The 20,486-nt window shown below is 44.2% G+C and overlaps 1 protein-coding gene across 2 annotated transcripts in view; it reads left to right on the forward strand.

Annotated features, from left to right (window-relative positions):
• fmnl1b (formin-like 1b) overlaps positions 1 to 18,063 on the forward strand; it is a 28,596-nt gene extending 10,533 nt beyond the window's left edge. Inside the window, exons 2-27 of one of the 2 annotated variants that reach the window (XM_037082262.1) lie at positions 69 to 152; positions 873 to 956; positions 1,683 to 1,756; positions 2,001 to 2,084; positions 2,264 to 2,407; positions 3,143 to 3,230; positions 4,136 to 4,212; positions 4,314 to 4,407; positions 7,852 to 7,926; positions 9,621 to 9,731; positions 9,867 to 10,016; positions 10,104 to 10,205; positions 10,615 to 10,858; positions 11,250 to 11,471; positions 11,576 to 11,700; positions 12,085 to 12,287; positions 12,389 to 12,623; positions 13,252 to 13,320; positions 14,501 to 14,581; positions 14,668 to 14,797; positions 15,042 to 15,205; positions 15,299 to 15,400; positions 15,560 to 15,652; positions 16,013 to 16,127; positions 16,691 to 16,770; positions 17,521 to 18,063. In XM_037082262.1, the coding sequence (XP_036938157.1) occupies positions 69 to 152; positions 873 to 956; positions 1,683 to 1,756; positions 2,001 to 2,084; positions 2,264 to 2,407; positions 3,143 to 3,230; positions 4,136 to 4,212; positions 4,314 to 4,407; positions 7,852 to 7,926; positions 9,621 to 9,731; positions 9,867 to 10,016; positions 10,104 to 10,205; positions 10,615 to 10,858; positions 11,250 to 11,471; positions 11,576 to 11,700; positions 12,085 to 12,287; positions 12,389 to 12,623; positions 13,252 to 13,320; positions 14,501 to 14,581; positions 14,668 to 14,797; positions 15,042 to 15,205; positions 15,299 to 15,400; positions 15,560 to 15,652; positions 16,013 to 16,127; positions 16,691 to 16,770; positions 17,521 to 17,526 (3,036 nt within the window). In that variant the 3' untranslated portion in view covers positions 17,527 to 18,063. The remainder of the gene's footprint in view (positions 1 to 68; positions 153 to 872; positions 957 to 1,682; positions 1,757 to 2,000; positions 2,085 to 2,263; positions 2,408 to 3,142; positions 3,231 to 4,135; positions 4,213 to 4,313; positions 4,408 to 7,851; positions 7,927 to 9,620; positions 9,732 to 9,866; positions 10,017 to 10,103; positions 10,206 to 10,614; positions 10,859 to 11,249; positions 11,472 to 11,575; positions 11,701 to 12,084; positions 12,288 to 12,388; positions 12,624 to 13,251; positions 13,321 to 14,500; positions 14,582 to 14,667; positions 14,798 to 15,041; positions 15,206 to 15,298; positions 15,401 to 15,559; positions 15,653 to 16,012; positions 16,128 to 16,690; positions 16,771 to 17,520) is intronic. The other variant, XM_037082261.1, reaches the window with a different exon arrangement.
• Positions 18,064 to 20,486: the final 2,423 nt, after the last annotated feature.

Here is a 20,486-nt window from a genome sequence, read left to right on the forward strand (position 1 = left end):
ATAATGTGCACATTTGTTAATTCTCGCCTGTGATGCAGCAGGTTTGAATTCTCTCTTTCTGTTTTCAGAACACGATGAATCTTCCTCCAGACAAGGTGAAGATCCTCAGTCAGTACGACAACGAGAAGAAGTGGGATCTGATCTGCGACCAGGCGAGTCTGAGCTCTAGATTTACACCAGCAGTGTCTGCGACGCGTCCGGTCTGTCATCACTTCATAAACAGCTCAGATTATAGGCTGATGTTCTATCAATATACTGACACAAATGTGAATACCAATCATTAGAAACCATCCAAACACCTAAACACACACACACACACACACAGGAGGAAGCTCATTAATATTGTACATCACCGTAGTAACCACAGGGGGTCCATAACAACCTGAGTCATGACGAGAGAGTGACAGAGGACACCTGTCGCCGTCACACTGCGACTCAGTCAGCTGTTATTAATTAAACATTAATTATGATTCCACAAAAACGAAGCCAGAACGTTTTCACTCTGATTTCTGTAAGCTGTTAATGATTTTATCCATCCAAAGGGCAAAGGAAAAAAAAAAAAAAAAAAGAGAGAGAAATGTTCAGTTAATGGTCAGAGTCTGTGTGTGTGTGTGTGTGTGTGTGTGTGTGTGTGTGTGTGTGTGTGTGTGTGTGTGTGTGTGTGTGTGTGTGCTGCACCGCAGTCGAATCATTTCTGGAAACTTGTTAAGATCAGATCTATTTGCATAAGAGACGCTGTGTAATCAAACTAGCTGAGCTGAGCTCTGCCCTCTGCCCCCCCGCTCCTCACTGCAGCCGCAATCAAATATAATTAGCGTGTGTGTGTGTGTGTGTGTGTGTGTGTGTGTGTGTGTGTGTGTGTGTGTCTTCAGGAGAGGTTTCAAGTGAAGAATCCACCGTCGGCCTATCTGGATAAGCTGAAGAGTCACCTGGATCACGGAGGAGTCAGTCGGAAGGTGAAATAAACTCACGTCACACCGCTCGGCTTCAAGTCGACGTTCTGTTTGGCGTGAAAACAATAAAAGAATCATTTTATCCGAGTGTTTTCCCAGAAAAATGGAGTTGATAGACGTCGTTATCTTTTTGTGGCCAACGACTGAAAACAGGCGATACTGTCAGCGTAGAGAAGTTCAAGAAAGTGAGTCTTATCATGGGAGAACACGCCTTTAAAGGAAACGTTCATCCAGAAAACAAAAAAGATCAGTCATCAGTCAGTCGTCACCCTCACGCTGATAAAAAGTCAGGTGAAGTTTCACAAGAGTCCACAAAACATTTCTGGAGCTTCAGAGCAAAACGGCGTCGCAGCTGAAGGAGATGGAGACTTGTTTAAATAATGTTAATAAAAGAACCAAAAAACACATGAACTGGCTGCAGACAGCTCAGGATTATATATCGCCATGCAAAGTCAAAACGCAGCAGCCTCACATTAAGATGATAGAATCTGCAGTTACGTTAGACGATAACAACGGCTTCAGATGACCTGATACAGACACTGTCGGACCGGACCAACCAGTCGACACGCGTCTGCATCCTGCTCGCGTACAGATCTTTGTTTTTATTGTGGCTGGTTATTAAATCCTCTATAAATCAGAACACACCGGACTGTTTTGGCATCTTGTTGTATTTTCTGAATAATTAACCGTCTGCTGACCTCTGTAACGTCGCTTCGTGTGCTCTGTCAGTTTAAGAGACGCGTGCAGGAATCCACTCAGATCCTGAGAGAGTTGGAGATTTCCCTCCGGACCAATTACATCGGGTGAGTCTCGCTCTCCGACGCTCATCCGGAAAACAGGACTTTGAGATTCAGCAGAACGAAATGAAAGCTGAGCTGATGAGTTCTGAAAAGAGCTTCAGATAAAACTCCAGCAGACTGTTTGATGTACAAAATAAGTTTGTTTCACTGAAGCATTCAAAACTTTAATCCAGAAGACAAGAAGATGTGATCTGTTGTGATGTTCTTTGCGTCCTGGTGTCTCACTGAATGTGTTCCCTCCCTGCAGCTGGGCTCAGGAGTTCCTAAATGAGGAAAATCAGGGTTTAGACGTCCTGGTGGATTATCTGTCCTTCGCCCACAGCGCCGTCACGTAGGTATCAGCTAGAAACGCCGTTATTGTGTTATTGTTAATTCCTGGAACGAGTTGAGTCTGAACCATTTCTGTCTTATCTCCTTCACTTCCCGTCACTGTAATCAAACAGACAATGTCCTGAACACTTCTGTGGGCTACGTCAGCGTGAGAGTAATCTCTGCTTCTGTGACTCACAGGTACGACGCGGACACTCTGGACAACGGCACGCTGCCCACGGACAAAAACAAAACTCTGGAGAAGTCGGCGGAGGATCTGAACAGAAGTGCCAGTAACTCCCCGACTCACAGCGGCTCGAAGGCCAGTAAGACCTTCACAGTCAGGTCAGTGAGCGACGGGTGACGGGAACAATAAAGTCCAACCAAAACCAGGAGTGTCCACGTACTGTTGGCTATTTAGTGAAGCTGAAATGTGGAGATGCACAAAAACACAGACACCTTTCATCTGATCACAGAGTCAGTTCAGTCCTGACAAGCTGCTCTTAATCCGCTTCCACGGGTGACACAGTTTGTATCTGACATCCAACGACGGTTCAGTCAATACGGAAAACAGCCTGTCAAACAAACAAAATGGCTGCCTGGCTCATATCACACACACACACACACACACTTTGTTGTCATGTGTAACAGGTTTCAACTGTCAAGGCTTTTTTAAACTTTTGACAGCAGTCTGATAATAATTTGATAAGTTGTGACTGTAAATCACAGAGAACATGAAGTCTGGAGGTTTGTGTCGATGTCACACTGCAGACACTTCAACACACACACACACACACACACAATCTTAACCACCTAATCTGAGGCGACTGCATTCTTGTCATAGCCAATACGTGTGTGTGTGTAGGTGTTGTTCGAGTGTGAATGTGAGAAATGTCTACACACACTTGAACCTCTCATTACACCGGTGGGCGTTTGGCTGCAGCGCTCCTTCGTATCCACAGCAACTTTTAATCTAATCCAGGAGTCGATGAGTGACGTGCAGGTTGTGTGATGCAGACTGCAGGTGTCAGGAGGACAAAGTCGTAACTGCAGCGTCTCTCATCTGTCTCCCTGACACAGGAAGGCGCTGAGGACGTCTCGGGCCGTGAGCCAGGCGGACGACGTTCACCTCTGCATCATGTGCTTACGTGCCATCATGAACTATCAGGTACTTCAGAGCTTCTGCTCAACGAGCACTTAAAGGAAATATTTGTCTCCTCGACGGCCTTTAATTTGTTTGTCTTGTTTGACAGATGCAGAATGTGTTGAAGATCATTTCTGCCAGCAAAACTTAAATGTTATAAAAAAGACACTAATTAGAAACTGAGTTGAAATAATGTGTAACTAATTTTGACTTGATTTTTTAATCATCTCTGGAAGCCCCGCGGGACACATTTTCCTGGCGATCAGTTTTCTCAGTCTGATCTAAACTGTTTTCTCACCAGTGTTGATTAAAAAAGGTTTCACATACCTGCTTTATATTATCTAAGTTCCTTAAATCTTTTTCTCATCTGCCCCTCAGGGCTTCACCACTCATCAAATAATAACAATCTGGGATTTGTCGAATAAGACTCATAAATCTGATTTCTTACAAAGTGAATCTTTAAGACACAAAGTCAAAAAAATTTTAAGTAAAAATGTAGTTATATTTAAGAGAGACTGTTATAATTATGAGCCACAAAGTTAAGAAATATAAATTTAAATGTGTAATTACAAGATTCTAAAACACTGTTAAGACTTTTGAAGATACGTACTTACAAAAATAAAAGGAACTAATACGTGAGTAAAGAATTTCAGAATTTAGTTAAATCTTTCAGTCATGGTTGAGATATATAAAGAAAAAGAAAACTTCCAAATTAAGCAAGAATTTAAGCAAAATTATGTGAAGAAGTCAAGACTGTGACTGGAAGTAAACATTTTGAGAATTTTGATTTTCTTAGTCAAGATTAAAACAAACAAAAGTCTGACTGACTTCAACAGTATCTTGTGCAAATAACCAAGTAAATAAAAGTGTACATTTTCTTTGTGTGTGTGTGTGTGTGTGTGTGTGTGTGTGTGTGTGTGTGTGTTCAGACTGGGTTCAACCTGGTGATGAAGCATCCCTGCTGTGTCAACGAGATCACGCTGAGCCTCAACAACAGAAACCCGAGGTTTGTTTTTTGGTCTGTTTTTTCACAAACACAAAACGTGTAGAAACAATCTATGAGTCAAAGAGGAAGAATGAGCGTGCCTTCGATCATTTCCCCCTCAGGACCAAAGCTCTGGTGCTGGAGCTGCTGGCGGCCGTGTGTTTGGTGCGAGGAGGTCATGACATCATCCTCTCCGCCTTCGACAACTTCAAAGAGGTTCGTAGACTTTTACAGAGCGACACTCAGACGACAACCTGTGCAGTCGCCCCCTGCTGGTCACTTCCACGTTTTTGCTGTCATCTTGTCAGTTCTACACTTCTTGTGTTCGAAGGATTCACACACACACGTTGTTTTCTGAGATATTTCCCCCTCATGAATCTGTCCCGTGTCCAGGCCGTCCTCCTGTACGAGCAGCAGGGATGACTCAGCCCACAGCCTGACGTATATATTTTAAACTATGCCTGACTTAGCAGTGGTGTGAGTGTCACAGCAGCCACATACCAGCAGCCCTTTAATGCACTTCAGAGCAGGTTTAGGGGAACCCCGGCCCCCACCTGCCTCCCCCTGCGTCAGCTGCTCGGCCCAGTTGTCACAGTGCCAGACGGAAACTGACTGAAGAGGCGGAAATATGCGAGACACTTGTTGAGCTCCTCTGACCCCCTCGGCCTCCTCTCGTCTTTGCTGCCGACCCGTCGCCTCCTGCAGCTACAGCAGCTCAGACGGGCGGAGAGTGAACCTGAACCAGGAGCGGCTATTATTAGTGAATGTCAGGGATGGTAGAAAGCTGCCCGGCAACAAGATCAGCAGCAGGAGCTTCTATTGGGATTTCATTGAAAAAAGTACCGCCAACTTAATTTAGGCTCTGATGTCGGAAAAACTGAGTAAAATGAGAGTGAACAGCTGCTGTAGCGGTCGCTTACTGTGATTTTACACAATTCAAAACAGGATCAAGAAATGTTTTATTCACTACCAGACAAAGTTTTTCTGAAATGAGGTCCCATGTGGTCTATGGAGGACCGTGACTTGTCCATCCATACATCCATCTTCACTTTCTGATGTAGATCTTTAAAAACAGCCTTATTTTATTTGAAAAAATGACCTATAATCTGATTAAACATTAGTCAAAAGAGGAGGGAAACAGTTCATTCGCCAGGGACTATTTTCAGCAGCGGATGAATCCATGTTTGGCACTCCGGTGCGTATTTGTGGCAGCAGGACGGTGTGTGAGTGTGTGTGTGGGATTGAACTAAACTGCAGTGTGTGTGTGTGAGTTCGTGGTAATGAAGGAACACATCAGCCTGCAGTGGTGCGGCTCATTAATGTGTTTTTAACAACATTGAGCTGCTGCAGCTCAGAGGAAGAAGATAAAACAGACTCTGGATATCAATGAGGCGTGTTCGCTGTTTGTTTCTGTGTTGTTGTTTTTTTATGTGATTTATTGACAGAAAAATATTTAAAAAATCACCAGATTTAATCTCTGAGTTTCCTGAATTAGCGTCTGAATGTCTGACACTAAAGCCTTCTGTGGTTCAGAGTCGATTAATAATTGCTCGCAGACACTTTCACTGCTGGTTTTGGTTGTTTTACAGGAATTGAATAAAAGCGGTAAACATCAGCAGACTTATCCTGTGGAAAAAAAAGAAGAAAAAAAGAAGAAGTGAGAAATGACAAGCTGTCGGTTTGTAGTACCAGACCCTCTGGCAGCATCAGGCTTCACCTCGCCCCGTTGATTAGTCCAGCATCAGTTACCACAGCGGCGACTTGAGTATCACACTGAGTGGCTCTTGTTTTGGTGCAACGCCGACGTGTGTGTGTGTGTGTGTGTGTGTGTGTGTGTGTGTGTGTGTGTGTGTGTGTGTGTGTGTGTGTGAGACCCGGAGGAAGATGGAGTGAGCGATAGATGGCTGGTAAAGCAGAGGCAGGCAGGCGGGCGCCGAGCCAGCTGCTGGCTTATGTGTCCCTCGGTAGCAGATCGTGGGCTTTGTTTTGGGCCGTGCAGGCTGTCAGGTTGGCGCGCTGCATTATTTAGGGGACATGAGTGGGCAAAAAAAGAGAAAAGAAACAAGGGGAGAGTGAAAAAGACCGCAAACAGACACGGAGCACCACTAATGGAAGAGACAGGGAATCTGCTGAGCTGTTAGTAAAAGAAAACACAATCATCATTTGGCCACTTTTTTTTCTGTTTTCCTCCCCAAACAAACACGGCGGCCTTGTTTTTTTAATGGTTCGCCTGCAGAATGAGGAGCACACCCGTCTGTGTTTGAAAGAGCAATTATCCTGCACAAGACGACGTGTAGTCAGTTTTTATTATCGCCTTCCACTTGTGTTTGTGTCTCAGCTCGGCTGAACGTGAACAGCAGGGGGGGGAGAGGAGCGACTCACATCTTGTGTCTTTTTTCATTTAGTCGGATCCGCGTCAGCCGCTCGGCGTCTCCGCTGTTCTTACACACAGGAGACAATAACATCATGATCTGAAACAAACACGTAGAAATCCAAAGACAAAACAGAGCACATCCAAACGATGCAATAAAAAACTACTAATGGCGACAATATACCGATTAGTGATTAAACCAGATTTAAAGGCCGATGAGTCCTCAAAGGGAGCGATACGTGATATTTGGAGTAAATATAGAAATCTTGTGCTTCAGTAGATTTTTCAGGTATCACTATTAGACAACTTTTGAGTTTTCCTCCCTTCATCTCAACAAAAAAATATCTCTACTTTCTCCTCCTTACATTTTCAAAACAGGCTTGTTTATTTTTGCGTCATCACACGCCACTTTCCCAACATCGATTGATTTCAGCCCATCGGTTCACATCACGCACGGCAGACGTAACAAGATGAAACATGGACGTAAAAGATGAAGACAGACAGAGAGGGAGACTGGGACGGGGAGAAAAGACGTGTTAGTGTCTCGTCTCTGCAGAGGTTTTCTTATTTTCTCACTTCATTGCTGCTCGAGACGCTTCACCGGCCCGAAATGTGTCTATTTGACGTTTTGGGAATGAGACTCAACAATTGGCTGTCTTTGTGGTGCGTTCAGGAGCAGCTGGGACAAAAACCTGCTGATTCTACCTTTAAGTTTAATAGTCTTTTAATCATATTTATATGACGTGAGCTTCAGTGAGTGGAAGAAACATCCTTCAGAGGGAGAATTTTCACTTCAATACTCTGAGTACATTTCAGAGCCTGTACCTTATTACTTCTACTGGAGAAAAGAAGTGGACTTGCAGAGTAAAGCCAGCTCTGTGTTCAACTAACCACAGTTTACTCAAGTGCTTTGCTTGTGTACAAACTTGAGGTAATGATTTTAAAAAAAAGTACTACATCCAGATCACATGTTTGCTGAGGTACGTGTGTGATCTGCGTGCAGATGAATCTAACGTCCAAACATACAGAAGGATTGTTGTAATGTTTTATAATCCATGTTCTGTGTGTGCACACTGCCCCCCTGTGTGTACACATGGAGCACACATCATGTGAAGGTTTCATTTGTTTTGGTCTGTCGTCAGAAGAAAGTCTCGCAGGACTTCACCCAGATCTCACACGTCAGCACCATGAGTCATGAAACGCAGTTAACAGAACCAAAGATCTGCAGGTTCACTGAGGCGCATGTGATTTGTTTCCGCTGTAAATGAGTGTGTATAAATGTGTTGCAGGTGTGTGGAGAGAAGAGTCGGTTCGAGAAGCTCATGGAGTATTTCTGCAGGGAGGACAGCAACATCGACTTCATGGTAAAGATGCTCCTGAGCGTCCAGAGTCCAGTCACTGTTCACTGTCTTTGCACAAGAAAATAAACGACTTGAGACTTGACGTGGACGTTTAAGACTCTGGACCTGAGACATGATGACCTAGTAAATTTGCTTTGTTAGATTTTTTTGTTGTTTTAAGTCTGTCTGTCGATATTTCACTGTTTCCAAACAGGGAAAAAATACTTGACACGTGTTTCATGAGCCAGGTGGAAGAGAGTCACAAGTAGGCCAAAAGTTGCTGCATGTTATCTGACTTTCATACGGTTCTAGACCTCCATCGGCCAAACAAAGAGGATTTCACTGTTTTTTTTTGTTTGGTTTTTTTGTTTTTTTAATCACACGGGCGAAACCACGACACCCATCATCTGTCCTGTGAGACTACATGTGATTTCATGTAAAGTAATACCACACAAAGAGGGGAGTTTAATAACTCGACGGAGCGCTCCACCTGATACCGGTCCCCGGTCATCTGATACGGATGCTTATAATCACCAGTAAAATCTCATTGTAATTAAAAGGAGAGCTGATAAAACGTGAAGTGAAGTCGCTTGTGTCTGATGAATCTGAAGATGGAGCGTTTGAAAATAACAGCTCGCTAACGAACAGAGAGAGATTATTAAATATGATGGACGAAGGTTTTAAGATGATGGATGAAGTGTTCAGAGGGAGGGATGACGGACCGGTGTCGGCTGGAACGATACTCTAAACTGAGACGCAGAGTTTGGAGCCGTCTCTTCGTTCAGCTGGACCCTTTGGTTCCTGTTTTCAAACAAGAGGCAGAGAAGCGAGACAGAAAAAAAAAACAAGGTGTTTGAGACGCGTTTTTTTTGTTTTGTTTCCGGAACCTATTTATAAAAGTTGTTCGGTGTGCAGTTCAAGAGAAGCGAGCTGACTGATATCTCCCCTGCAGGCTACTGTAGCTGCTACCAGCACAACCCACAGCACTCTCTAGATGAGCTGTCAGCGGTTTAGTTGCATTGTGGGTAACGAAGGTGCCAGGTTTTAACGAGAAGTTGTGAAAAAAAGGTGTTATCTCCGGTGCATCATGAGTCAGACAGTCATTTATGAAACAGTGAAATTTTTTTTTTTAAATTATAGATGAGTCATGATGAGATTTCTTAATAACTGTTACTGTGGAATAAACATTTCCAGACTGACGTGCTGTTGAACAAAGCAGAAGAAAGAAAAGGAGACCGATTGTCTTTATGATGGAGCCTCTGCGGCTCACAGAACATCAGTCAGTTGTTTTGTCTGAAAATACGATGTTGAGTTTCATCTTAAAGTAAAATGTGATTTTTGAGCGTCGACCCGAAGATTAAATTTAATCTGAGCACGTCAGTATTTGACAACGTGTGATTTAAGAATCAACAATTAACTTAAGAATTTACATTTTGTTGCTTTCAGACACAGAAAAGAATCAAATTCTCACATTTGAGAACCCAGCAGATGTTTGGCAGCATCTTCTAAAAAGATTCATCCTTCTTAAAATAGTTCCTGATTAAGTTTTTGTTGGTCAGATGATTATTGCAGCGCTGTCAAAGTCAACGAAGTCAAACAGACCTGATCACATCTGAAACATCTACCTTCCACAATAATCTCACCTGTGGACGCTCCTCACCTTGTGTCACCTTGTAGCCTTCAGGCGGCAGCCTGCATCACCTCTGTTTGTCCACCAGGTGGCCTGCATGCAGTTCATCAACATCGTGGTTCACTCAGTGGAGAACATGAACTTCAGAGTCCACCTGCAGTACGAGTTCACCCGCCACGGGCTGGACGACTACCTGGAGGTGGGTTTGACCTTTTGACCCTTTTAGTCACTGGACGTTTCATCCATCCTGTAGTTCAGAACGCAGACGAATCTTCAGTTTGCAAATCACAACATGAAATTTTTATTTTTTATTTTATCCTGTGTTGCCGAGCAGAAGCTGAAGTTCACAGAGAGCGACCGGCTGCTGGTGCAGATTCAGGCCTACCTGGACAACGTGTTCGATGTGGGAGCTCTGCTGGAGGACGCCGAGGCCAAGAACGCTCTGCTGGAGCACATGGAGGAGCTGCAGGAGCACAACACACAGGTACACACACACACACACACACACACACACACACTGCACAAAAACACACAGACAGACACAAGTGAAAGTTGTGTTTCTGTGTCTCAGCTGAACAACAGGCTGGAGGAGAACGAGAAGGAAGCGATGGAGAAAGTTTCAGATTTGGAGAAGAAGCTCATTCAGACCACAAAGGAGGTGGAGCTCCTGAAGGTGGAGTATACTAAATGTTTGAGCTTCAGTGTGTGGAATGATGTATGTTTCCTGATGTTCCCTAATGTTCCCTGATGTTTCCCAATGTTCCCTGGTGTGTCCTGATGTTCCCTGATGTATCCTGATGTTCCCTGATGTTCCCTGATGTGTCCTGATGTTCCTTAATGTTCCCTGATGTTCCCTGATGTGTCCTGATGTTCCTTAATGTTCCCTGATGTGTCCTGATGTTCCTTAATGTTCCCTGATGTTCCCTGATGTGTCCTGATGTTCCTTAATGTTCCCTGATGTTCCCTGATGTGTCCTGATGTTCCTTAATGTTCCCTGATGTGTCCTGATGTTCCTTAATGTTCCCTGATGTGTCCTGATGTTCCTTGATGTTCCCTGATGTTCCCTGATGTGTCCTTCGTAGGAGAGTCTGCGTGACTCGTGCTCTCAGGTGACTCTCCTGCAGCAGCGAGAGCGAGAGAGAGACCTTGAACGCGAGCGGGAGAGAGAGCAGGAGAGAGACAAGGACCGGTCCACTCAGGCCCTGAAGGAGCTGGAGTCCAGAGTCCAGGATCTGGTGGAGCAGGGGCTGGTTCGGATGGAGCGCTCCTCCTCCGGTCACCTGGACCTCCAGGTGGTCCCCGTCATCCAGCGCGTGGCACAGAAAGGTCAGAGCAGAGATGTGTTACAGGAGCGATGAGGAACATCTTGAATCTCTGATAACCTGAGGGTGAAATATACCGAGCGTGAAGCTGAGCGCCTCATAAAGTCGCGCTGCGTGAGGAGAACAGTCACTCCTCCTTCAATTAACTTTCACATGAAACAGGAAGTGGTCACATTAAAGTCCATGAAGAAGTAATGAGTGTTTCACTTCTCTTGAAACTTTATTTTAGCTTCAGAAAGAGACATTTTACTGTCGACTTCACCACGGACAGAAACTGACAATAATTCTGATGTGACTTTGAAGAAATTAGTCATATTTAATTAGCTCGAGGTGCCAGTTTAACTTTTATGTCTTTTATAAACGTTAAACTAACGATGTCGTTGTTCCTCTGACAGCTGAAGACGAGACAGATTCAGGTAACGACCGCGGAGCTGCTGCTCTCCTCTCTGAGGCGCCTCTGCAGGGAGCAACAGTTCAGCCTCCTCCTCCTCCTCCTCCTCCTCCACCTCCAGTCACAACTACAGCTCCTCCTCCTCCTCCTCCTCCTCCTCCTCCTCCTCCAGCAGCTCCTCCGCCCCCGCTGCCTCCTGGAGGGGGTTCGACCGACGGCCGCTCCGGTGAGTCCACAGCCAGAGACGAGCAGGGCGTCACGTAAAACAGCTCCAGGTTGATCCATTAACGCGACTTCACTGACGAACGTTTCTTTAATTCCGTCCTGCAGGTTTTAAGAAGAAGAAACCGATTCAGACCAAATACAGGATGCCGCTGCTGAACTGGCAGGCGCTCAAATCCAACCAGGTGACAGGAACCATCTTCAGCGAGCTGGACGACGAGCAAATCTTGGAGGTCAGAGTGCTTCCTGAAATCAGACGAGTGTTTTCTGTGTACTGGGATTAAAATGGTGTAATGTGTGTGATTTAAACACTCACCAGCTGTTTGTCATGTCAGTTTCCAGTCATACGGGTGAATAAACATCACTTCATTCAGTGAATGTTTCAAAAATAACAGTATTTTATTTTACCAGTCTTGTTTTTATCCAGCGTTTCTGCTCTGAACCTATAATTTCCCCAACGTCATTCACACAACAGACGCTTTTATCAGCAGAGGTTTAGACGTCAACAGCAGGTGGAGCACATTAACGTTAACAACAGCTCAGTTCTGTCAAGTGTTCCCGTTTCATTTTTCTGCTGCGACAAGTCAAAATATCCGCTTTCTTTCACCTTTTCTCAGGAGCTGAACATGGCTGCTTTTGAGGAGCAGTTTAAGACCAAGGCCCAGTCGGCCCCTGTAGACGTGGGGACCCTCAAGATGAAGCTGGCCCACAAGACCCCCAGTAAAGTGTCTCTGATGGAGCCCAACAGGGCCAAGAACCTGGCCATCACTCTGCGGAAGGAAGGGATGGCTGCGTCTGACATCTGCTGTGCGATAGAGACGTACGTACCAAAAATAATCACCCAATCAATACGACTGTGAAACGGATTCATCTGCCGCGCTGGATGATGTTTCCCGTCTGCTTCGCTGCGTCCCCCCTCAGGTACAACCAGAGAGCTCTGAGCCTCGACTTCCTGGAGCTGCTCGAGCGCTTCATCCCCACAGAGTACGAGATGAAGCTCATCCACAACTACGAGTGCGAGGGCAGGCCCCTGGACGAGCTCAGCGAGGAGGACCGCTTCATGGTGCGCTTCAGCAAGATCCCGCGGCTCTCCCAGCGCATCAGCACGCTCACCTTCATGGGCAACTTCCCCGAGAGCGTCCAGCTGATACAGCCGGTAAGATCAGCGGAGGGAAGGAAGAACACGACCTGGGTTTGAGAGGAGGAGAAGAGGGAGGAGACGTAGGAAACTTGGTTGTATGATCTAAAGTTAGTGAAATAACGATCATCTAAAGTTTAATTCGCTATTTAATTTAAGTCTTACTGAAATGTAGACTTCCACCAGGAAGTAGCTCCGTTACTTCAGATAATCAGGTGAAGTTTCCATGAAACTCGTCCTGAGTTTGGGGATGAGGAGATAATGACTGATTTTTCATTTTGGGGTGAACTGTTCCTTTAAGCAGTCCATAAACTGATAACATGAGTTCATAAGAGACTTACAGTCCAAAAATAAACATGTTTATGCTGCTATTATTAAAATTAAACCCCAGAAACTCTTACATATATTTGTAACAGTTGAACAAATAAAGAAAGTTTTTAGTTTATAAAAATTAAGAACTTCTCTGGCAGTAAACTTCGTGTTTGGCTCGTGGATCCGTTTCTGTTTTGGCTCCGACTCTCACGGTTTTAACTTTAAATCATTTCAACCCAGAAGCCTGACAGGAAGTTAATCACCGCAGACTGTCATAATCTGCTGTTTTAGACAAACAAACAATCAGCTCAGTCACTTCTTCTCGTCCTGGCAGCAAATCAACGCCCTCATCGCCGCCTCGATGTCGATCAAATCCTCCGGAAAGCTGAAGAAAATCCTGGAGGTGAGTTCAGGAACAGCAGCTGACGTCTGAGTCACGTTTTAACTTTTGTAGCCGACTGTGATGTTACGTCTCTCCGTGTGTGGGAGTCGTTTGTCTGATCACACAGCAGGATGTTCATCTGCAAAGTCTTGAGGTTGAATAAACTTTTAAACAGGATCCCGAACACAGAAACACTGACGCTGTGTTGGAGTTCAGCTTGGTAGAAATTACTTCATCTTAACTTTTATTTAAAGCGATTCAAATGTTTAAAATGATGAACACAGTGTCTCGCAGACAGTAATGGAAGCACTTTCCATCACCGCTCACTAACAACAAGGTAACAGAGAGGTGATGATGATTTATGTGACAAGCAGTCGTTTGGTATCAACAGCAGGGATTTCTGGGTCATTTTAGACTGAAACGTATGTAAACAGGGTGACAAGGCGCCAGAAACAAAGATAGAAACGAGGCAAAACTATTAAATAATAAGAAAAAAAGTCATATTTTGGTAATGATAAGGTCGCCTGCTAACAATTAAATGCTTTTATTACTGCAGTATTTTAATTAATGACATGGTGACATTAAAGAAGGTAATACAGGTTGAGGTTTGGACGATATTTTAGAATGATGATTTTAAGAAAAGTCTTGTAATAACCGCATTATAATGCCAAAAAAACCTAAATGACGTGCTGCTAAAATAACTGTTTGTATTCAACATCACTGCAATATTAAACTAACTTGGAGGCTCAGACAAAGATGATTTCCACGTCTCATAAATCTGATGAAGTTCCTCGCTGGTAACTGAAGATGGAACTTTTTTGTGGGACAGAAGAGAGACACAGTTCTGATTTAAAATTTAAACTTTAATTGTTCTCTTTTTATTGGCGTGTGAGTGGAGGGACCTGAAGTTCAGGGTGTCCAATTTAAACATCCACCAGGAGCGTTTTTTTTTTTTTAATCCTGCGAGAAAGAACTTAATAACAGGCGAGAGCAGAATATATGATCGAGACTCGAGGACCCACAGATTTCTTCTGCAGCCGGACGATTCAGACTGAAGTAATGAAGAACAACAAATCTCTGGTCCTGAAGCTGAACCAGAGGAGTTATTTTAAATGTCAGGATTTTATTCGAAGTTCATGTGAGCAGCTCTCTTGATTCGAGCCATCTGTGTGTGATGTGTGTCTGTGTTTCTGACGTGAAGATCATCTTAGCGTTTGGAAACTACATGAACAGCAGCAAGCGAGGGGCAGCGTACGGCTTCCGCCTGCAGAGTTTAGATCTGGTGAGTACAAACGTGTCAGTACTTTTCTCTGTAATCCTTCATCCGTCTGTCTTGTTTCTGACTGGTTTTCTGTTCACTCTCCGAAGCTGCTGGACACCAAATCTACGGACCGGAAGCAGACGCTGCTGCACTTCATCGTCAGCATCATCCAGGAGAAATATCCCGAGGTCCGGTCCTTCCACGCAGAGCTGCACTTCCTGGACAAAGCGGCGCTGGGTGAGCTCATGAGCAGTGATGGAGTTGAGGTGCAGCAGCTGCAGATTGAAGCTGCACGGTTTCTTCTTCTTCTTCTTCTTCAGCCTCAGACTTTTAACCACCAATCACTCTTAAGTTTCTCCCTGCTGAGCCAAAACAGGGAGCTCAATGCAGAAACCGCCCCAGTTTAAACAAGAGCGAGCGCGAAGAAAGACAACGGATGCTGTTTTCTAACCTTGACCTCTCTGTTGTGTTTGCGTCGCAGTTTCTCTGGACAGCATCCTGCAGGACGTGCGCTCTCTGGAGCGAGGGATGGAGGTGACGAAGAGGGAGTTCAGCGTGGAGACGGACAATCCCGTCCTCAAGGCGTTCATCGGCAGGAACACGGAGCTGCTTCAGTCCCTCATCGCTGACGGGAAAACCGCCCAGGTCGACTTTAATAGACACAAATTAAACCTCAGTCACATGAGATGTTCCGGACGGTCGTCGAACATCAACACATTTCTCTTTTCCGTCTCTCAGGACGCGTACGACTCGGCCGTGGAGTACTTTGGAGAGAACTCTAAAACAACTCCGCCCGCCGTGTTCTTCCCTGTGTTCGTGAGGTTCATCAAGGCCTACAAGGTCAGATAACGCCCGCCTGCATCGACTTCTGTCGCAGATAGCTGCCTCGCTGATAACCAGAAACAGATCTTACTGTAAACTCCCGGCCCCGGATCGGCCTGTAATGATCTGACCTTCAGATGGAGATAAGCTCTAATACTTTGTTTCCCTCTCCGACAGCAAGCTGAGCAGGAGAACGAGCAGAGGAAGAAGCAACACGACCTGAACTGTGAAGCTCCGTCATCTCCACCCAAACACGAAGTCACCGAGAAGGTAACGCCTCGGTTTCTAAGAGCTCAATGTGGCTGTAAACAAAAGAGCAGCACTGACGAGGAACAGCAGCTTTGCATACATGTAAAACACACACACACATTAACAGACACACAGTCTGAGCGAGGCTGCAACAAATCAGGCGGTGTAGCTGCAGGTTTGTTTACAACCCGTCTGACGGTGCGACCGCTCGTATTTCTCGCCGTCTGAACCGCGGCAGAGTTTGTCTCGCTCAGTTCACGCTGTAAAACACTCTGAGCCGAGGACATAAAACCGACCCCGCCATCAATCACCAGAGGAAAACGCCGCGAGGCTGTGAGGACTTCGCTGATCCTTTTTAAAAACCCGGTTTTGTCGTTCCAGGCGCCGGCGCCGTCCAGGCTGCCTCAGATGGATCTGATCGCAGAGCTGAAGAAGAGGCAGGTGTCTCCTCTGGTGAGGGAGGGGAAGGACGGCGCCATCGAGGACATCATCACAGGTACGAACAAGCCAACTGATCATCGCGTCTGTATCAGAGCAGCGTGGTGGATCTGGAGGCAGCTCAGATGGATGTGACGGTGCAGAGAGAAATCAAGTCATAACACAGTGTGATGACAACAGGAAGCAGCGTCGACCAATCATGTTCTGTGAAACAGACGTGACGTCAATCAACCTCAAAACCCAAGCATTTCTTTTTGTGTTAACATGTTAAAAACTGATATTTAGAGGAGCTGAATGGAGCATTTCTTCACTTTGACAGAGTTTATTGTTCATGCTAAGCTACGCTAACATCATCCTGCAACACTGTATATAAATGGACAGACGTGATGCTGATGGTCTCGTTTCAGTCTCAGAACGAAAGAAACCATGTTCAGCTTTTCTTTTAGAGCCGCTGATCTCGTTCTGCTAAACATTTCACCATGTTTCCTTTTTCAGGATCTCCAGCTTTACTTCTCCTTCTTTGCTCTTTTCTCTGAAGGCTTCTCTCACTTCTAACCCATCCTTGGCTTCTCTCTCTCTCTCTCTCTGCTGTTTTGTCCCTCCTCTCTTCCCGTCCCTCAGCTCTAAAGTCCGTGCCCTTCACGGCTCGCTCCGCCAAACGCTCCTCCCGTCTGTTCTGCGACTCCGTCTTCATCGACGAGGTGACGTCTTAAAGCCCCACCGTGTCTGCTTCTGTCTGTTCACCTTTAATACACATCCATCATTTACACCTTCATCTTTGAGGGGGAATCTCATATGTGCACTTTTAAAGTCATACACACCTCCTTCACTTCAGTATATGTGATATTAAACTGCGTATCCTCACACTGTTCGCCCTTCAGAGTGTTTTGGATGCAGTTTCAGTGTTTTCGCTCTGTGACTCTCGGTTCCTCCCGAGACGTCGACTTCTTTTATAGCTCATTAGAAACTGTCTGCTGCTTTTAAAAAGGAGCTGATTCACTTTTACTGAGCCAAACGTCTGCTTTCTTCAATGTCTTTCTTCGTATTTCATGACACCGCCGCCCTAAATAACCGTAAAAATCCTTGAAAAAGATCAAGAAAGTTCAGTAATTAGGCTAAAACAAGGCAGAGTTTGTGTTTCTGTGAAGATTAGTCATGTTTCTCTGCCCCCTTTTTTCTGTAACTGAGCCACTGACCACAGTAAACAATCTGTTCACACAGAGCCTGGTGAATGTGAGTAGTAATGAGATTTGTGTTTTAAGGTATGACGTACGGAGATCTTTTCCCAAAACACCCTTTCACATGTGAACTTATTTTAACCAAACCTGGAAAGTAGCTCCGGCCTTAACGTGCACAGTAAACACAAGAGTGTCCAGGTTCTTTTGGCTAAACGTTCAAAAGGTTTATATAAAAAAACTCATTACCAGGTCGTTGTGTCTGTTCGTCCTCAGATTTGAGGAATCAGCCGTACAGACGGGCGGACGGTGGCCGACGCAGCGCCAAGTGGAAGCCGGGACAACAGCTGCACGTGTCCTCGGACATCTCGCTCTGAAGGAAACTCCACAGACCAGAGTCGACGCTTTAAAAAAAACAATCAGACATCGAACTCGTCTTCCTCCCTCGTGCATGTTGAGGACCACCGAGGTGAAGCTGCATGATCCTGAGAGGAGAAGTTTGAATCTCAGACACAAACTGAATGAAGTTAAAAAAAAAAACAAAAAAAAAACCCCAGATGATTGTAGAAAATCGTTCTGTGATTGGAGTAATCAGAAGTTAAAGAGCGAGTTTTGATGCTGATGACAGCGGACGTCCTCTGAGCTCGTTAGGACAATGAGATTAGAGAAGGAGCCGCTCAGCTGATGAGCTTCATTAGCCCATCAGCTTCAGATATCGCAGCCTCGGCTCCACGCGAGGCCTCGCTGACCGACTCTGACGGACGGAACGTCGATAATCACTTTGATAGTTTCTTAAATTAAAAAAAAAAAAAAAAAAAAGCTCCACATGTGATTATTTTAATTGGTTTAATTTGAAATAGAATATTAATCAAGCAGTCCATCTCCGTCTTCAAGCAGCTCTCAAAGATTTAGGCTGAGGATTTGTAATATATTTAAATTATTTTTAATACTGAAGTGCGAGGACTTCTGCTTTACTTCTGCATTTCAACAAATAAAACGTTTTGTACCGTTCCTGGTTCTCGTGTTCTTGTGTTCACGCCTCTCATGAGCCTCTTTGAGCTAAATGCTAACGTGTAGCAGGTGTGATGTTCGACAGATGCTAAGATGCGCTGAATACAAAGCAGAGCTGAGGATGATGGGAAATTCATTAGTTTTACAGGTGTTTGGTCAGTAGAGAAGTTGATGGACACATAAGCACGGCCTCGTGGTGGATCTGGAGGAAAAGTCAGAAAGATTTAACTTCAGGAGACGATGAACTGTGGCCAAAATCACTGATGTGAAAAATCATCACAGTTTAATAAACTGACCTACGGAAGCCCTGAAGGGACAAGTGAGGACATTATATTTTTAAGTGCCTAATTTTTTTCCTTCTGTGAAAAAAAAATGTTCAGGGGGAAAAAAAAAAAAATGTTTTCATGTGAATAAAATTTTCCTAAAAACATGGAGGAGGAAATGTTCTTTTTAATTTGTGATTTTTGTTTCTGAATTTGGTTTCACATTTATTTATTTTTTTCTCCAGAATTGTTTTTTTTCCGCTTGAAAGAAAAATTAAGGATCTTAGAAAATGGATGACCATAAAAAAAAAGGCCTTCACTTGCTCCTCAGAGCTTCTGTCATTTTTTGTTCTACTGAAAATGTCAAAATCTTTGTTTTGTTCTTTGTTCTCATACTTAAACATCTTTCTGGATGTTTTTTAGTTGCCAGATATTTTTCCCTCAATCATGATTTTATCTCAAAATATGAAGAAATTCGTCAACAACAACTCAACTGTTGTGGTCCCATTTTTCTCAAAATATTACAACTTTATTTTCAGACGCTCACATTTCTTTCCACAAAGCTGTCTCATTTTATAAAACGTGTCATTAAATGGAAATAATATAATATGTTTTGTACCATAGGATAAACACAGCTTTTTATCTTTTAGTATTGTAAAAAATGTTCCAATAAAAAATGTAAAGACTGTCTTTAAAAAAACCCTTTTCTTATAAAATGATGACCTTATTTTTCTCGTAATGTTACAATGTTATTCTTAAAATACTTCTTCATCAATATAAATGTGAACAGTGTTTAAAAGTTATGTAATGTCTGTGAAATTCTGATTTTGGTTTATGTAACTGAAACAAAACATGACAAAAAACAAACAATCGGTGGAACAACAGTTTCGACGACAGAGGGTCAAAACGTTTCTTTTGTCTGCTGAAGCGAGACGATTAAAATCCCGTTTGTGTTTCTTAAACAGCCGTCTGTCAGATCGACCTCCAGCTCCGCAGAATTCATTTGCATGGTGAATACAGATGTCGGTTTGTTGAAAAGAGAATAAAACCACATTTTGCTTCCAGTGAAGACGGCAGCAGAGGCAGACGAGCGTGGAGTGTGAAACATCTTCAACATTTTAAACCGCCGTGAGTTTCAGAAGCTGCAGAAAAGAGGAGGAATCTCAGGAGGAAACGCTGAAATAACGACTCTGCAACGAGAGAGGAAGACGGAGCTTCGTATCTGAGAGACGGTTTGTTCTCAAACGCCGTTAACGAGGTTTAAACCGTCGCCGGTGAACTTCTCGTCTTCCAGAGAGTTTATGAACTGTGGCGGGGAAACAGAGCGTCTCTCTGCTCGCGACCTTTTGCTCCCTGCAGATCGTTAAATCGATCAGAGATGAAAGAATAAATAAGGACGACCGACAGCAGCTCTCAGGAGAGAAACTGGAGAAGCTTCCTCTCATGTGGCCAATTACCTCGGTTCAACACAGCAGAGCCGAGAGTGTTTACCGTCCGACTGCTCGACACCGACACACCGAACAGGAGACGTGACTGACAGACATCAACGTGAAACTCCTCCGGCTGATCACTCGCACGAAGACAAGTACATCTGCATTCAAAGTGCTCTGATACTTAATGGTTAAATATGGAAATGAGGCATTTATCTAATCAAAATGCAGCATTTTGTGGAAATCCAAACGCCGGTTGAAGCCAGGTTCATTCAGGTCAAATGTTCTGCAGAGGGAACTTTGGAAATCTTTCTTTTATCGCCCCATAAGTCAGAAAATGAGCCACAAAAAGAAACATTTCCTGCATGTTTTTTATGAATAAAATCTTGAATGATAGATGGAAAAAAAAACAAAACATTTAGAGTATAAATAGGAGTAAAAGTGGAAGGTTTGCTGTGTAAGAGCTGCTGAAGAGGAGATTTCTGGTTCAGCGTCCTTTAAAGATGAAGAAGTTATTATTAAATTCCAGACATTTGAC

This window comes from Acanthopagrus latus, chromosome 20, assembly GCF_904848185.1.
Source record: "Acanthopagrus latus isolate v.2019 chromosome 20, fAcaLat1.1, whole genome shotgun sequence".
NCBI classification, from domain to species: Eukaryota; Metazoa; Chordata; class Actinopteri; order Spariformes; family Sparidae; genus Acanthopagrus; species Acanthopagrus latus.